Source organism: Orycteropus afer, unplaced genomic scaffold, assembly GCF_000298275.1.
Source record: "Orycteropus afer afer isolate SDZICR_OR568_19922 unplaced genomic scaffold, OryAfe1.0 scaffold00262, whole genome shotgun sequence".
Lineage (NCBI taxonomy): Eukaryota > Metazoa > Chordata > Mammalia > Tubulidentata > Orycteropodidae > Orycteropus > Orycteropus afer.
In genome coordinates this window covers 3,397,653-3,414,699 of record NW_006921849.1, presented here as the reverse complement: position 1 = coordinate 3,414,699, position 17,047 = coordinate 3,397,653, and the positions used below count along the sequence as shown (strand labels likewise).

At 42.5% G+C, this 17,047-nt stretch overlaps 1 protein-coding gene across 1 annotated transcript in view; it reads left to right on the top strand.

Annotated features, from left to right (window-relative positions):
• The window catches only part of CC2D2A (coiled-coil and C2 domain containing 2A), a 228,901-nt gene that overhangs the window by 108,383 nt on the left and 103,471 nt on the right, over positions 1-17,047 (top strand). The window contains exon 14 of the mRNA XM_007950086.1: positions 5,418-5,595. Coding sequence (XP_007948277.1) covers positions 5,418-5,595 — 178 coding nt within the window. The remainder of the gene's footprint in view (positions 1-5,417; positions 5,596-17,047) is intronic.

Below are 17,047 nucleotides of genomic sequence, written 5' to 3'. Positions count from 1 at the left end.
GCAAACAGGCCCAGCCAAGTTGACACACAACCTTAACTACCACAAGGATCATCACTATCTCTCTGTAAATATGTGTTTGGCTGAATCCTATGGAATTGTTAGCATTGGACCATCTGTGACAATATCGTAGGGTTCAACTACCTCACATCCCCACTGACTATTGGTGAGCACACTATGTACTGTTGCCAGGAGGAGAAGCATCCAGTTGTCAATCTTCACCTGTTCTTCACAGTGGCTGCCTGTATGGCTTTTGAGTTGGAACTCTTACCTAAAACAAATTGTGTCCCTCCTCCCTGGTGCAGACAGACACCCAGGCTTCTCCTGTTCCCTTAATATTTGCTGCCTCAGAGGGCAACCTCTCTCACTGAAGAACTCACAAAGCTTCCCAACATGAATTGGGGGTGTGCCCTGAATTTTATTTCAGGCCATCACAACCGTACCCTCCAGGTCTGATATATATATATGCATGTGTGTGTGTGTGTGTGTAATTTATATATAATCATTCTTATAATGAAATGTGCAAACACCTGGAGTTAGAAAACCAAAAGGGAAAATTTAAGCCTCGAGTTGCAATATTGAAAGATTCTAGGCAATATATTGAATGATGCAGGAAGCATCAAAAGAAGATGGAAAGAATACACAGAGACACTGTACCAAAAAGAACTGGTTGATGTTCATCCATTTCAGGAGGTGGCATATGTTCAAGAACCAATGGTATTGAAGGAAGAAGTTGAAGCTGCACTGAAGGAATTGGCGAAGAACAAGGCTCCAGGAATTGACGGACTACCCACTGAGATGTTTCAACATACAGATGCCCCACTGGAGGCACTCACTCGGTTATGCCAAGAGATCTGGAAGACAGATAACTGTGCAACTGACTGGAAGAGATCCGTATTTGTACCCATTTCAAAGAAAGGTGATCCCACAGAATGTGGAAATTATTGAACAATATCATTAATATCAAATGCAAGTAAAATCTTACTAAAGATCATTCAAAAACGGATCCAGCAGTATATTGACATAGAACTTCCAGAAGTGCAGGCTTGATTCAGAAGAGAACATAGAACAAGGAATATTAATGCTAATGTCAGATGGATCTCCGCTCAAAGCAAAAAATACCAGAAGATGTTTACTTATGTTTTATTGACTATGCAAAAGCATTTGATTGTGTGGATCATAACAAATTGTGAATAACATTGAGAAGAATGGGAATTCCAGAACACTTCATTGTATTCATGAGGAACTGGCACATACACCAGAAGGCTGTCATTCAAACAGAACAAGGGCATAGTGCATGGTTTAAAATCAAGAAGGGAGTGTGTCAGAGTTGTGTCCTTTCACCATACTTATTCAATCTATTTGCTGAGCAAATAATCTGAGAAGCTGGATTATATGAAGAAGAACGTGGCATCAGGATTAGAGGAAGAATCATTAACAACCTGTGATATGCTGACGACACAACTTTGTTTGCTGAAAGTGAGGATGACTTGAGGCACTTACTGATGAACACTGAAGAATACAGTCTGCAGTGTGGATTACATCTCAATATAAAGAAAACAAAAATCCTCACAAGTGGACCTATAAGCAGCATCACAATAAATGGAGAAAAGATTGAGGTTGTCAAAGAGTTCACAACACTTGGTTCTACAGTCTACGCCAATGGAAGCAGCAGTCAGGACATCAGACGACATATAGCACTGGCCAAGTCAGCTGCAAAGGACCTCTTTCAAGTGCTGAGGAGCAAAGATGTCTCCTTGAAGACTAAGGTGCACTGACACAAGCCATGGTATTTTCACTTGGCTCATATGTATGTGAGAGCTGGACAATGAATAAGGAAGACTGAAGAAGAATTGATGCTTTTGAGATGTGGTACTGACAAAGAATGCTAAAAGTACCATGGTCTGCTAAAAGAACCAACAGATCTTTCCTGGAGGAAGTGCAGCTGCAATGCTCCTTGGAAGCAAGAATGGACAGACTTTGTCCCTTCAGAAGAGACCATTGCCTGAAGAAGGATGTCATACTTGGTAAGGTAGAGGGTCGAAGAAGGAGGGGAAGGCCCTCAACGAGATGGACTGGCACAGTGGCTGTGGCTATGGAGTCAAGTATAGTGGGGATCACAGAACTGGCGCAGGACCAGCTGGTGTTTCGCTCTGCTGTGCCTAGGGTCGCTATGAATTGGAGGTGACTTGAGTCTTAACACTTTACAACAAGAACAACACCACCATATGATGCCTAAGAGAAGCAATCAGAAACTTTATTTTTATGAATGTGTTGTTGTTGTTGGTTGTCATCCAGTCAGTTCCCCAAATGTGCAGGGTCAAACTGCTCCATAGGGTTTTCAAGACTGGGACCTTTCAGGAGCAGATCACCGGGCCTTACTTTCAAGTTGCCTCTGCATGGGTTTGAACTCTCAACCTTTTGGCTAGTTGTCCAGGATCACCATGAGTTGGAATCAACTCAACAGCAATGGGTACCTCGTGGGACAGTGTAGAACTATCCTTAGGGTTTCTAAGGCTACAAATCTTTATGGAGACAGATTGCCACATCTTTCTCCAGCAGAGTAGCTAGTGGATTCAAATTACCAACCTTCCAGTAAGCAGCCAAGTGGTTTACCAACTGTGTTACCAGGGCTCCCTAGAAATTTCTATTATTGTTGTTGTGGTTGTTCTTGTTCTTGTTCTTGTTATGTGCCATCGAGTCAGACCCAATTCATAGTAACCCCCCCTTGGTTTTCTGAGGCAGTATCACTATGGAAGTAGATTGCCCAACCTTCCTTCTAAGGAGTGACTGGTAGGTTTGAACCGCCAGCCTTCTGGTTAGCAGTCAAGTGCCTTAGGTGCTATGCTACCAGAGCTACATACCATAAATTTATAAACATACATTTATATGTTCATCTTCCTTGAAAAAATTATCATCTTTGATCTCCTGTTTATTTTTTTCCTACATATTACAGCAATGGTTTGCAAAGTGTGGGCTCGAGGCCAGCAGCATCACTTGGATGCATTACTTGGAAACTTGTTAGAAATGCCAATATTTTGTACCACCTCAGACTTAAGGAATCAGAAACCCTGGGATGGGACCCAGAAAACTATGTTTTCACAAGGCCTCCAAGTGATTAGAGAGTGTGTCATAACCTGCTAAAGGGAATCCATTCAAGCCATCATGAAGTGTTGGTGGTTCCGTCACAGATTCTCACCTTCCATGCCAGTGCTTTTCCCAGCCACTGCATCTCATGGTCAGCCTCCACATCTCTGTCTTGTGTATTGCTGTGGTGAGAACAACTTCCAGCAGAGCTTTCAGGCTAAGACAGACTAGGGAGAAAGGCCTGGTGGTCTATTGTCAAAAATCAGTCAACAAAAACCCTATGGATCACATTAATCAACTGTCTTAGTTTCAGACTTCTGTTAACTTGTTGTTGTTGTTAGGTGCTATCGAGTCAGTTCTGACTCACAGCAACCTTACGTACAAGAGAATGTAATATCACCCCAACCTTCAGCATCCTCACAGTTGTTGCCATGTTTGAGCTCATTGTTGCGGCCGCTGTGTCAAGCCACATCATTGAGGGTCATCCTCCTCTCCACTGACCCTCTGCTTTACCAAGCTTGATGTTCTGCTCCAGGAGCTGGTCCCTCCTGATGACAAGTCCAAACCACGTGAGACAAAGTCTCTCCATCCTCGCTTCTAAGGAGCATTCTGGCTGTATTTCTTCGAGACAGATTTGTTCCTTCTTCTGGCAGTCCAGGTATATTTAATAGTCTTTGCCAACACCATAATTCAGTGGCATCCTTTCTTCTTTGGTCCTCTTTATTCATCAGCCAGATTTCACATTCATATGAGGTGATTGAAAATACCATTGATTGGATCTGGCCTGACTTAGTCCTCAAAGTAGCATCTTTGCTTTTTAACACTTCACATTGGGCAAATCTGCTGCAAAAGAACTCTTTAATATGTTAAAAAGCAAGATGTCTGCTAATGTATTAATAACTTATTTCTTTTGAAATTATCCTGTACATTTTCATGTGTTCTCTCTTAACTCCATGGCGTTCAGACACTATATATTCCTAAACTATTCTCCAACACTAAATTATCTATTTTCAAGCCACAAATCCTACACTATATGATTTTGTAATGAACATTCAAAGTATATGTTTACTACACACATTTTTTAAGGGAAAATTTAGTTTTATTTCACAATATTTTATGGTGAATCCCATTTTGACTGAGAATATATGCTTCCATCTTAACAAGTTTCTGAATTTTCATTGGGACTTAGGCCAATAGCCCAGGTTACCCCCAAGCCAATGCCAATAATCTCCTCTCTTCATCAAGCCATGAGGTAAAAGGGGGCCTTATGAAGAAGAAAAGTGTGTTTCAGGTCTGGTTGTTAATGCGGTTACTGGTGATAATTCCCACAACGGTTCTAAGTGGAGCCTAAGACTTTGAGAGTCTTGGTTACTTCTTGCAATTTGGTGAAAAATGTACTTTATTGAAAAAAATGTTCAAGTCATGTGAGAAATTTTCCATATGGAATAGATCTACATTACAGACATTTAACAACTTAAAACTACCACCCAAAAGCCTGAGCTTATTTTGGATTTTGATGCCCTGACCTTTTCCTTTTTTCTCAACAACCTTCGATTGCTATTGGCTCAACCAACAACTGGCCAAGTTCTTTTTGTTTTGTTTGCTTGCTTGCTTTTTTGTTTTTTGTTTTTTTTGGTTTTGGTTTTTGGTAGTCATCTTTGCAAATATGTATAATAAAATTAAAGACTGTTCTTGGGGGTTTTAATTTTTTTCAAAAACTTCCTGGCTATCAGAATTATAAGATTGATGTGCTTCAATTCTTCATAGTGCCAGGACACCTTTTATTGTAATTCAACTGATCATTAAAAATCAAGACCGTTTCTTAATGGCCTGAGTCTTCTGAGCAGTTCACTCACAGCTGGAAAGTGGTGAAGAAAGAACTCAGATCTTGGAGAAACTGACCTAACCTCACTATAATATGCTACTATATTTTAGGATAAAAGATCCAGCCAAATATAAGTTGCTACTGTCCCTTATGGTTTGAACTCAGTGTGTTTAACAAGGAATATGTTTCTGTTCACTCAACTCTTTTTGTGGGATGCATATATAAGGCTATTAAAAAAAAAAAAAAAAAGGACACCACAGTGTAACAATGCTTGATCATAGTTCTTAAATTCACTGTGGCTTTTTCAATGTCTCTTAATAGCTTGTCCATAAGTTTCCTATCATGATATTTTATTATATTACTTTCTGTAAGACTTGTGTGGCTATTCTGGGACTAAAGTGACTGGCATTCAGCTCAGGGTATCTTGTTCTGTTCAGACCTCATTGGTCAGGACTCAGTTATCTTCCGTGAATTAATTCAAATCCCACCTGCCATGTATCGATTTCAGGGTGGAGGTGTTGAGGCGGGATGACGTGAAGAGGCGCTCGGTGCACGTGAAGGTGCTCTTCAACAACAAGGAGGTGTCCCGGACGGTCAGTCGGCCACTAGGGGCAGACTTCCGGGTCCACTTTGGACAGATTTTCAACTTGCAAATATTCAACTGGCCCGAGAGTTTAACACTTCAGGTACACATTTTAATTATTTAAGAATGTTTTGGTCATTCCAGATGTGAGGTGGTTTTGAATCATCCATTGGCTATGCCGACATTCTGATAGATTCTCAAAAGGTAAGAGGTCAGCCTCTTCCTTAGTGCGTCTGTTTTTAAAGTCTTGGCAGAAGGAGATCTGTCACCCATTGGTCTCCTGCAAATACCCACGTGGCTACGTATGTGCCTCAAGATCAGGGAGTAGGACAGTCTTAGGTTCATTCATGGGAGAGAAAGATCTTTCAGAAAGGAATACTCCAATATCACCCTCTACCGTGGACCCTAGGTCCCTAGGTGGCAGAAATGTGTGCTTTCTTCTACTAGTGGGAACATTGGTGATTTGAGCCCATCCAGCAGCACCATGGAAGGAAGGCAGTGCAATCTGCTTCTGTAGATTACAGCCAAAAAACCCTACGGCTTTCAATGCTACTCTATAGCACGAGTCACCACGAGTCAGAATCAACTCAACGGCAGTGAGTTCGGTTTTGTTGTTGTTGATGATGTTTTTTACCATGAACTCTAGTATAGTGTAACAAAGGGATCATTTATGCCATAACCACAGGTGGTTATGATGAGGGAGAAGGTGCCAGGATCCCCTTCTCCCAAAAAATGTCCTGAACTAGCCTAAATCCCACCATTATTTGTGTCTTAGGCTTGTTGTTTCTTTGGTGAGTCCTCTGTTATGACACTAATCTTCTACTATGACACTAATACATCTGTTACTAGGGTTACAAATATGTGGCACACATGCCCCTTTTCCCATCCACCACCATGCAGAAACTTCTCATTCCTACCCACCAGCTGTGCCAGAAACCACTAATTGATCATGCCCTTTCCCCACCCCCATCCCCACTGAGCCTGGTCATAACTTCAGAATCTTTCAACACAGTGCTCCAGGAAGCCACTAGCAAGTGACTGTCACTGACATTAAGCCTGTAGGTACCATTACAACTGTATCATTTCTATTTATATACTTCTGTAGTGATTGGTAAATAGCTTCTGCCCTGAGCCACAAAATGCCACTTGGCCACACTGACCCCTCTTCCAAGATCCTCTGGACCTTCCCACCATCAACCAAGTAGTGGGTGGGATTGAGCAAGAGCACTGCTATGACCAACATCCATTTTGATTAGTTAGTACCTTTGCCATTTGTGTTGATCAACAATTTGAGTATCACCACTGCCTCAAGGTTAGTAGTTAAAATATTTCTAAAACTGGTAAAGGGAGTTTGAGATAGCTAAAATAGAAGGTTCTTGTGACAATGGAAAGGAAGTGCAGCAGAAATGGTGGAATGAGAACAGTGTGATAGGAAATGGGATGGGGACCCTAGAAATTTCAGCACTGGGCACCCAAGGGACCACCTTGCACTGGGATTCTGCCAGAGGCTGTGGCAATTCTATCTTACCCCTTGTCACCTATGACCTGGAGGATGGGTGGGATTAGGGTGTGATCCTCATTTACAAAGCACTGAGTATCACCACTCAAGCCAAATCCCTTTATTGTATGGCAACGACAGCATTGATTGATGTCAGCACAAGTGAAAAATGATTTTTTTTTTAAATTTTACAACTTGGCTTAGTTCAGTCACCCTTATCAATTTTTTAAACCTCTGTCTAATTTTAAAACAATTTATATATATATTGTGAAATCTGAAAAACATAGAACTTAATTTTGCTGCTAAATTTAAGCTTAACAATATGTGCGAGAGGAGAAAAATTATAGTTCTTTAAAGTAAAGGATGATTGTCTTATTTTCCTAGTACTGCTATAACAGAAATACCATGAGGAGTTGGAAATAACAAATAAATACATTTTCTCACAGTCAGGAGTCTAGACATCTGAATTTAGGGCACCAGAGCTAGAGAAAGCCATGGCTCAGTTTCCATACTCCCAGGTCTTATGTCCAGGGATGACATCTACCCATCCCTCATTTGTGACGCCTTCTCACTGTATCTAATCTGCTCTTTTTATATCTTAAAAGTCATGAGTATTGAGACACACCCTATGGTGTGTTGGTCTCATTAACATAATGAAGAAAACGCTACTCCCAAATGGGATCCCATCCACAGGTATAAGGGTTAGAGTCCAACACAGGTTCTTGGAGGACACAATTCAATCCATAGCAATGATACTAGGACGAGAGTAAAATTTGGAAGTTTGGAAAACCTGGGTTGACAATCACCTTTCTGAATAGCATCGGGGGGAAATAATCTATCTACAAATTTCTATTTCCTTTGCCTTGACTGTATTAACAATGACTAGATACAGAACGTCCCTGTGTAGCATACACTTTACTAACCAAAAAGTAGGAGGCCTGGAGATCTGATTACACAGAGATTGCCACCACCGGAAACCCCACGGAGCACAGGGCTACTGACACGCACGTAGTTGCCGTGATTTGGAGTCAGCTTGACAACAAAGGGCTATTTCGATTGCTTGGTTTATGGACACAGAGAGTGAAATGAAATGATTTTACCTGCCGGTTAAAGCGGGAAGCCCACCATTCTGTGTTGTGGGAGGAGAGCCGATCCAACACAGGGTGCTTGGGATCTCATCCCCACCCTGCCATCTGGCTCATAGGGTTTAGGGTCCACAGGGACTCTAGATTCGATCTCCTCTAGGAGTTCTGTAGAGACTGACTGCATGGACCATGTTGGAGGCTCCTTCTTCCCGTCATTGGAACAAAGTGACATCTGTTGGCCTGCTTACCGGATTTCACCTACTCTAACCACCCCATGGACACTCACCATTACTTTATTCCACTGAAAAAGAAAAGCACAGGGTCACTTAAACTATGAAACACATCCCAGTTTCAGATAGGTTGAAATTGGTGGTACTAACAGTGTGCCTGGCAGCTAACCAAAAGGCTGGCATTTCAAGGCCCCCAGAGATGCCTCGGAAGAAAGGCCTGACAACCTGCTTCTGAAAAATCAGCCATCGAAGACCCTATGGAGCATGGTTCTATGCAGACCCTCCACAGCAGCTGGTAGTTACGATTCCGTGCAGGAGCTTGGGGGCAGTGCCCTTCTGTTTGGCTGGCACAGTGATTTGAAACATTCATGAATGTCTCTAGGGTGACAGTGAGGAGCTTGCAGTGTGCAGGTTTTGAAGCCCCACATCTTCCTTGCTTCCCACATTACCTCTCCCGTCCTGCCCCAGGACACACTTACATAAACTAAGAGTTCAAGTCAGGCCCACTGCACCCAGGAAAATGTGTAAATTTGATTGAGAATGTAAACACAAACTGCAAAAATCAGCTTGTTGATTTCTGTCACCTATCCTTAATACAGGGTCTCTGGGTGCACAAATGGTTTTGCTCCTCTACTTGACTTGTGCTCATCTATAGAACTTGCCTTAGTTCTATAGGTTGGCAGTTCAAACCCAGCCAATGGCACAATGGAAGAAAGGGCTGGTGATCTGGTTCCATAAAGGTTACAACCTAGAAAACTCTATGGATTAGTTCTACTCTGTAACGCATGTGATCATCATGAGTGGGAATCAACTCAACACTGATGAGTTTGGGTGTTTTTTGTTCTCCCATTCTACATTTACACAGTGGCAAAGATTTCAGTCATTCACAGTTATGCCCCCTAGTTCGAGATTTGTTGTTAACGCAGCCTCCGGTTCCTCCCTTGCAGAGGAAAAGCTAACTGGAGCAAGACGAATATTAACACAAGGAGACCAGATAGAGAGCTAGAGTGATGTGAGAGGAAGACCAAGACTAACATAGAAAGGCCAGATAGAGTGTCTTACCCTGGATTCTCTACAGAAGCAAAACTGGTAAAGCTTATATATGTATATAAAGAGATTTATCTCAAGTTTATCAGCAGTAGTCAAAAAATCAGATGTCTTATTGCACTGAGCAAATCTGCTACAAAAGACCTCCCTAAAGTTTTGAAGAGCAAAGGCATCATTTTGAAGACTAAGGTGCGCCTAACCCAAGCCGTGGTATTTTCAATAGTCTCATATGCATGGGGAAGCTGGACAATGAATAAGGAAGACTGAAGAAGAGCTGATGCTTTTGAGTTGTGGTGTTGGGCAAGAATACTGAAAATACCATGGATTGTCAGAAAATCGAACAAATCTGTCCTAGAAGAAGTGCAGCCAAAATGCTCCTTGGAAGCAACACTGGCCAGACTTCATCTCACATGCTTTGGTCATGTTGTCAGGAGGGATAATTCCCTGGAGAAGGGTATCATGCTTGGTAAAGTAGAGGGTCAGTGAAAAAGGGGAAGGGCCTCAACAAGATGGATGGACACAGTGGCTGCAACTGTGGGCTCAAGCTTAGCAAGGCTTGTAAGGGTGGTGCACAGCTGGGCAGTGTTTCCTTCTGTTGTACATATGGTTACTGTGAGTCAGAGCCAAGTGGACAGCATCTAACAGTAACATCTCAAAGAAATGGCTCACAAGGTTGTAGTGGCTAGCAAGTCTCAAGGTTGTAGGTCAGATATCAGGTTGGAGGCTTTTCCTGACTCATGTGGCTTCAAGGTCTGACAACCCCAAGATCAGCATGTCAGATGGCAAGCTGCTGGCTCACAGGCTGCAGAGAATGATGAATCCAAGATAAACAGGTAAGATGGCAGGCTACTGGTTCAAGTCCAAAGAACCAAAGGTCAGATGATGATGAGCCAGATGCAGGATCCAGATCAAGCAAAAAGCCAGAGAGCTTTGCCAGGATGTCCATATGTATTGGAAGCAGGCCACACCCCCTGAGGAAACTTCCTTTCAACTGATTGGCTGCTCATAGCAGATCTCATCATGGGGGATGTCTACATCATAACTGATAAACCACTGAGAATTGGGGCCCCACCAAGGTGACACACAACCTTAACTATCACAGAAAGCTACACTGAAATGAGGGAGAGGACTCAAGGAAGGCCAAGACAACATGAGAAGAGCAATTGGAGAGCTAGAGTGAAGTGAGGGACAGAGGCAGACCATAATGGTTTGAAGGAAGGAGGTAGGTAGGAAGGAAATGGAGACACTCTCCTTAAGAAGGAAAGAAAGAAAGCTAGAAGACATGCCCCCCACCCCCATTCTGGCCAGGTACCCACCAGTCCTCTTTGATTGACAGCAAGACTTCAGACCACTCCTGGTTCTAAATTTCCTGAATTACTCTGGAACGAAAACCTCTTGTCTTCTGCCTTCCATCACCATGTTTTATTTCACATGTATTCTGATATACAAGTGAAAGTCTCCTATGCTTTCTTCTGTTTACTATCACAATAACTAGCTTACTGTGGAAGTTGCAGTCGAACCAATTTTTTTAAAGTAATGAGGAAAGGGTAGTTCTCTGGAATATTACAAAGTGAATTTTTTAAATAAAATTAGCAAAGTGTTTTCTTTTCCTACCAAAAATATGCTCACAGGCAGTCAGCTGACCCAGAGATCTGGGTGGTGGTGTTGTTAGGTGCTGTCAAGTTGGTTCTGACTCACAGCAACCCTATGTCCAACAGAACAAAACACTTCCCAGTCCTGTGCCTTCCTCACGGTTGTTGCTATGCATCATCGTCACAGCCGTTGCTATGTTTGAGCCCATTGTTGCAGCCACTGTGTCAAGAGCTGCACAGTGTAATCTTTTTTTAAAAAAAATGCAAATTAAAGGAGTCTTGGCTAAGTTCTTACGCTATCTATGGGGAATTAACTGATTAAATCACATATCACAATGGCTTAATGACAATTTTTTTTAATGGTTGAATAGAGGTTCCAGATGAAATTAATTTAGAAGATACTGTTTTTCAATTCTCTAGGAATAGTACTATGATATTTGGAAATTTTCCATATACTTGTTAGTTTTGAATTAGAGAAGGCTCAGAAATTACTGGCAATTTTAGGAAGATAAGAAAAAATCTCTTTCAATGCATGTGTTTATGCCAGTGCTGTTAACTTCTTGGCTTTAGAACCTAATGTATTTCAGAAATGTTCAGAGACTCAAAACGACCATGAATCAATTGGTAACTCAACAACCAAGGCATGAATGTTTGCTGCTCGGTTCTTAAGAGTCCACTGATGTCTACTGCAGAGCCAGGAGTGTGGTAGGGAGTAGGAAGCCATGTATAAAAGAGTGGCATGTGGCCTGCCCTCAGGGAGCTGTAAATCCAGAGGGGCATAATAGAGAGCGAACTACGAGAAAGCAATGCCAGGCTGGGCACAGATGGAAAAGAACATGGAAGGGAACAGTGTTGGTTTCATGTTTGATTTCTTGCATGATTTTAACAGCAAAGCTCAATGCTTTATACTTAGGCTTGAGGTAGAATGTGAAGGCAGTATTACCAGCAGAAGATAAGTCTGGAAGCTGGCACAGAAAGTTGGGAGTAAGGGGAGGCAGTTGGAGCCTGGCTGTGGAAATGGGAGGGAAGAATTAATTAGAGCAACACGGTAGCCTTCAAAGGAGTTCCTGAGTGGCAGAGTTAAGTGCTTGACTACTAACCAAAAGTTGTCAGTTCAAATCCACCCAGAGGCATCTCTGAAGAGAGGCCTGGTCATCTGCTTTCAAAGGTCACAGGCGTGCAAACCCTGTGAAGGGTGGTTCCATTCTGCAACACATGGGGTCACCAGGAGCCAAAATCAACCTGATGGCAATTTTTTTTTTTTGGTGGCCTTGAAAGGTGGGATCAGCAGGACTTGATGACAGTTTGACTAGAGAGAATAAAAGAACAGAGTCAAAGTTGGCCCCAAGTGAAGGACAACATTGGATTTGATGGAGCAGGGCCAGAACCCTTTCCAAAAAGGTCTTGAATCTTGGCATCCCAGGTCCTGAAATAAAAGGCCTGTTACAAAATGAAATTTGACTTAGGCTGAAAAATGGCTTGTGATGATTGCCTTCATTTCTTTGTTTATCACTGACATCTGTTAACTTTACCCCACATTCACCTTCTGGACTCCCCAAAAAACAACCACTGTTGTGTAATACTGCTGGGTGGCTTTTAAAATTTTACATTATTCTTCCTTATGAATCAATCCTGTTTGACTTTTATATTCCTGGCATGTAGGTTGAGAAAGGGAACTTTCCTTTCAACCTCATTGGCAATGACTTGAGTTTTCCTTCCCAGAGCCTCTCCTTATATCCCCGGCTCATCTGTGGAATAGTACTGTTGTTGTTGTTATGTGCCGTCGAGTTGGACCCGACTCATAGCGACCCCTCCTTGGGTTTCTGAGGCAGTATCACTACGGAAGTAGATTGCTCCATCTTCCTTCCGAGGAGTAGCTGGTGGGTTTGACCCTCTAGCCTTCTGGTTAGCAGTCAAGTGCCTTAGGCACTACGCTACCAGGGCTCCCACTAGTGGACTGGGAAAAACAATCAGATTTGGAGAAGAGTATATTTTAACTCTTGTCTAGCTGACTTCTGTTGTTGTTCTTGCTCCTTTGTGGAAATACGTTCAAAGAGATATTTTTCTCACATGTCTTATTTGCCTATGCTTTTAATGGAATGGCCAGTGAGTCCAATTGTTGAAAACAGCCCCTAGAAGTCACAGGAAGCCCTGCAGTGGACAGGGCAGAGGAGTCAGGGGACTGAGTGCAGGTGAGGAAGGACAGGTGACTGCTGTGGGAAGGATGGTGTGCATGAGCAAAGAGAAGACAGGAGAAGTCATCTGAATGTAAGAAGATGAGGGTCTGGATTGGATGGGGGCCTGTGGAAATGGGAAAATACCTAGGCAATACCATTTATTAAGTGTCTACTACATGAGCGAAGCTCTTTCATTATGCTATTTTGTGCTTTCCTGAGGGAAACCACATTTAAAAATGGGAAAATTTAAAAATGGTAAAACTGAGGTTCAGAGACATTGAGTAACTTAATAACACAAAGTAAATCAAGTGGCTGAGCAGAATCCAAACCCAAGTCTTTGTGACTGTAAATTTTATGCTTATTTCACCACATTAATTGGATCTAAGTGGTAAGAACAGCCACAGCAGTGGACTCAGACATACCAGTGATTCTGAAGATGACACATGACTGCGCAGCATTTCATCCTGTTGTACCTAAGGTCACCATGAGTCGAATCCAACTCAGTGACAATTCTTTATGACAGTAACAAGTAGTAAACAAGAGCAAAGTCCAAAATTTGACATGTCCCTTGCACCCAGAGCACAAACTACTAAGAAAAAATGTGAGGAGTCCAGAAGACAACCAGAAGGCTGGCAGTTCAAACCCACCAGCCACTCCTTGGAAGGAAGGTTGGGCAATCTACTTTCGTAGTGATACCACCTCAAAAACCCAAGGTGGTTGTTGTTGTTGTAATGTGCTATTGAGTCAGACCCAACTCATAGCGACCCCTCCTTGGGTTTCCAAGGCAGTATCACTACAGAAGTAGATTGCCCCATCTTCCTTCCAAGGAGTGGCTAGTGGGTTTGAACTGCCAGCCTTCTGGTTAGCAGTCAAGTGCCTTAGGCACTATGCTACCAGAGCTCCCCGGAAACCCAAGGAGGGGTTGCTATAAGTCGGATCTGACTGGATGGCACATAACAACAACAGCAACATGTATTGAGTTGTGCTGTTAATTAATAGTAATACATTATAATATGTATTAAACAACAATATTCCCACACTAGTTGAAACTTTTGCATGTATGAATTCATTAAATCATCACAATAGTCCTACTCCCAATAGGCAGATGGAGAAACTGAAATGAGAAGGTAAGTAACTGGCCTGAGGTCACTTAGCCAGAAGGGAGTGAGTCAGGGTTGACATCCCAGAACCTGCTCTCCTAACCACCTCACTGTGCTCCATCCACACTCCAGCAAATGTTTGTTGAGGCTCTGCGTTGTGAAAGGCACGTGGTGAATGAGATGGACTAGACACAGTCTCTCACTGGGCAATTTGCGCACAGCAGTGACAGGACATGAGGACCTGGGAACTGGGGTCCAAGTGAACAAGATGAGAAAAATAAGGAAACCACAGGAGGCTCCCTTCCCCGACACTGAGCATTAAAGGAAAGGAGGGAAACGGCAGAGTGGTTGGAAAGGACTCAAGGTTTACTTCAGGGTGTGGCTGGTTTGAACATGTTTGTCAGCTGTGAGAAAAGCAGCCAGTGGAAGCAAGATTGATGAGTATGAAAATCAAAAAAGGAAATTCTGTGTCAGTGGGAAGAGGGCAGTGACCAGCTCCCAAAGGGTATTGGGAGGGGTGGGGTCAAGCCAGGCTGGAGAGTTTGGCCTCTGGAAGGCGCTTTGAGGCAGGAGTGATACAACAGGAGAGCTGGGTGGAGGAGAGGGTGGCAAAGGGAATGCCCATCAGCTGTCCTCAGACTTTCAATGAACAGAGGAGTCTGTAGGTTTGAGCATGGGTTCTACTGAGGGGAACTGGGTGTGTCCACCAAGAGATAATTAAAAGGACGAAGGGACAGCATCAAGGGCCCCCAAGATTAAATATCAGCAACTTGTCCTGGATCCAACACCACTAAGTGCAAGAGATGAAACTGTTTTGTTTTTTTTGTAATCAGAGAAATATAATTCAGAATCACAGAATATGAATCATGGAAATACAGAAGTCCCCAGGTTCCAAACGAGATCAGTTCCTAAGTGTGTCTTTAAGTCAAATTTGTTTCCTTCTGTTGTACATAGGGTCGCTGTGGCTTGATGGCACCTAACAATAATAACAGCTGCAAGAAGGCATTTAAAGGGGAATGAAATAATATCCTTAAGCTCACAGTGAGACAGACCAACTCATAAGCAAGGAATTTCAACAGAGTGGATAAATGTTCCTACAGGAAAACCACAGGGTACCGTGGTGGCACTAAGTGGGGTCTTGGTTAACCTTGGCTTTGGCTGCTTAGGTGGCCCCCACACAGTGTGAGCACATGACAGCATGTTAGTGCACTAGCTCGGAAATTGTTTTCACAGAACTTCCTTTACTTGTCGGGTTTTACATTTTCCTTCAATCAATCACTCTTTCTCAGTAATTTGGAGCTCTGGTTGTGTAGTGGTTAAGGCATTTGAATGCTAACCAAAAGGCCGGTGGTTTGAACCCCCCAGCCACTGCAAGGAACAAAGATGAGGCAATCTACTTCCATAAAGATTTACAGCCGTGGAAACCCAGTGGGGGTCGCTATGAGTCAGAATCAACTCAATGGCAGTGAGAATTACATTTTATGGATCATGGTGATGGCCCTAAAAGGATTCTAAATTGCTTAATCATCTTTCTCACTTCCTATCATCTATGAGGAAGACGTAGCAAAAAGTGTGGCGTTTTAAAGTAAAAGGGTTGTACATTTGAATCTGGCTCTGCTACACTCCAGGTGGAAAGTTTCCCCCTTTGAGTCTCAAATTCGTCATCTAGACTGTTGGCCTGTTTTCTGGTTTTATCTTCACCTGAAATCGTCCCTCATAGGACTGTGTTGGAGATTAAACAAGATAACAGAGCAACAGCCCCTGGTGGGCTTCATTCAAAGAAATGTCTCCATAGATTAGAATTCTGGACAAAAGATAGAAAAATACACCATTTTCTCAGGCTGAAACTTCATGCCAGTGAGTCCATAATTTAACAGCTCAAACACAGGTCTCCTCCACACTAAGTAATAACCTACTATAACTGCTAACCAGAAGGTTGGTGGTTCAAACCCACCAGCCATTTCTCGGAAGGAAGACTGGGCAATCTACTTCCCACCTACTTCCCAATCTACTTCTGAGGTGGTAGAGATATCATCTCAAAGACTCAAGGAGGAGTAGCTATGAGACAGATTCGACTTGATGGCAGTGAGTTTGGGTTTTGGTTTGTTATGTGTGCTTTAAGGTGTGTGAGATTAGAGAACTGGAGGCTCTTCACAGGGTGGGGGACACGATAAAGGCACATCGTTTCATTTCATCTGTATAGATTTCAATACATATCTGTAAAAGATAAGGATGCATAAAAGCAATTACCATTATTTTTTTGTATTGTACTCTTTTTCCATCAGAGTTGTGAATCAATTAAAAATATAATTTCTTCAACAAATAAATAGCAATGGGTAAAACAAAAGAAAAAAGAGGGGTATTGCCTATAAATGAATGAGGCTTGAGGGACATATCAACCAAATGCAAAGTGTGGAATATACCTTGACCTTGATTCATGCAAAATATTGCAGTACATTTTTGAGGCTCTCAAGGAAATTTGAAATGAAATGATATTTAATGTTATTAAGGAATTACTATAATTCTAATATTGTAATTGTTTCATGTGCCCTTACCTTCTACAGATATGTAATGAAATATTTAGAGATGAAAGGAAATGATGTCTGAGTTCAGAATAGCATTTAGGGGAATGATTGAAAGGACAGATGAAACAAAACTGGTCATAAATTAATGATAGTTGAAGCTGACTGATAAGTGCATTGTTGTTGTTGTTATGTGCCCTCGAGTCGGACCCGATTCATAGCAACCCCTCCTTGGGTTTCCAAGGCAGTATCACTATGGAAGTAGATTGCCCAACCTTCCTTCCAAGGAGTGGCTGGTGGGTTT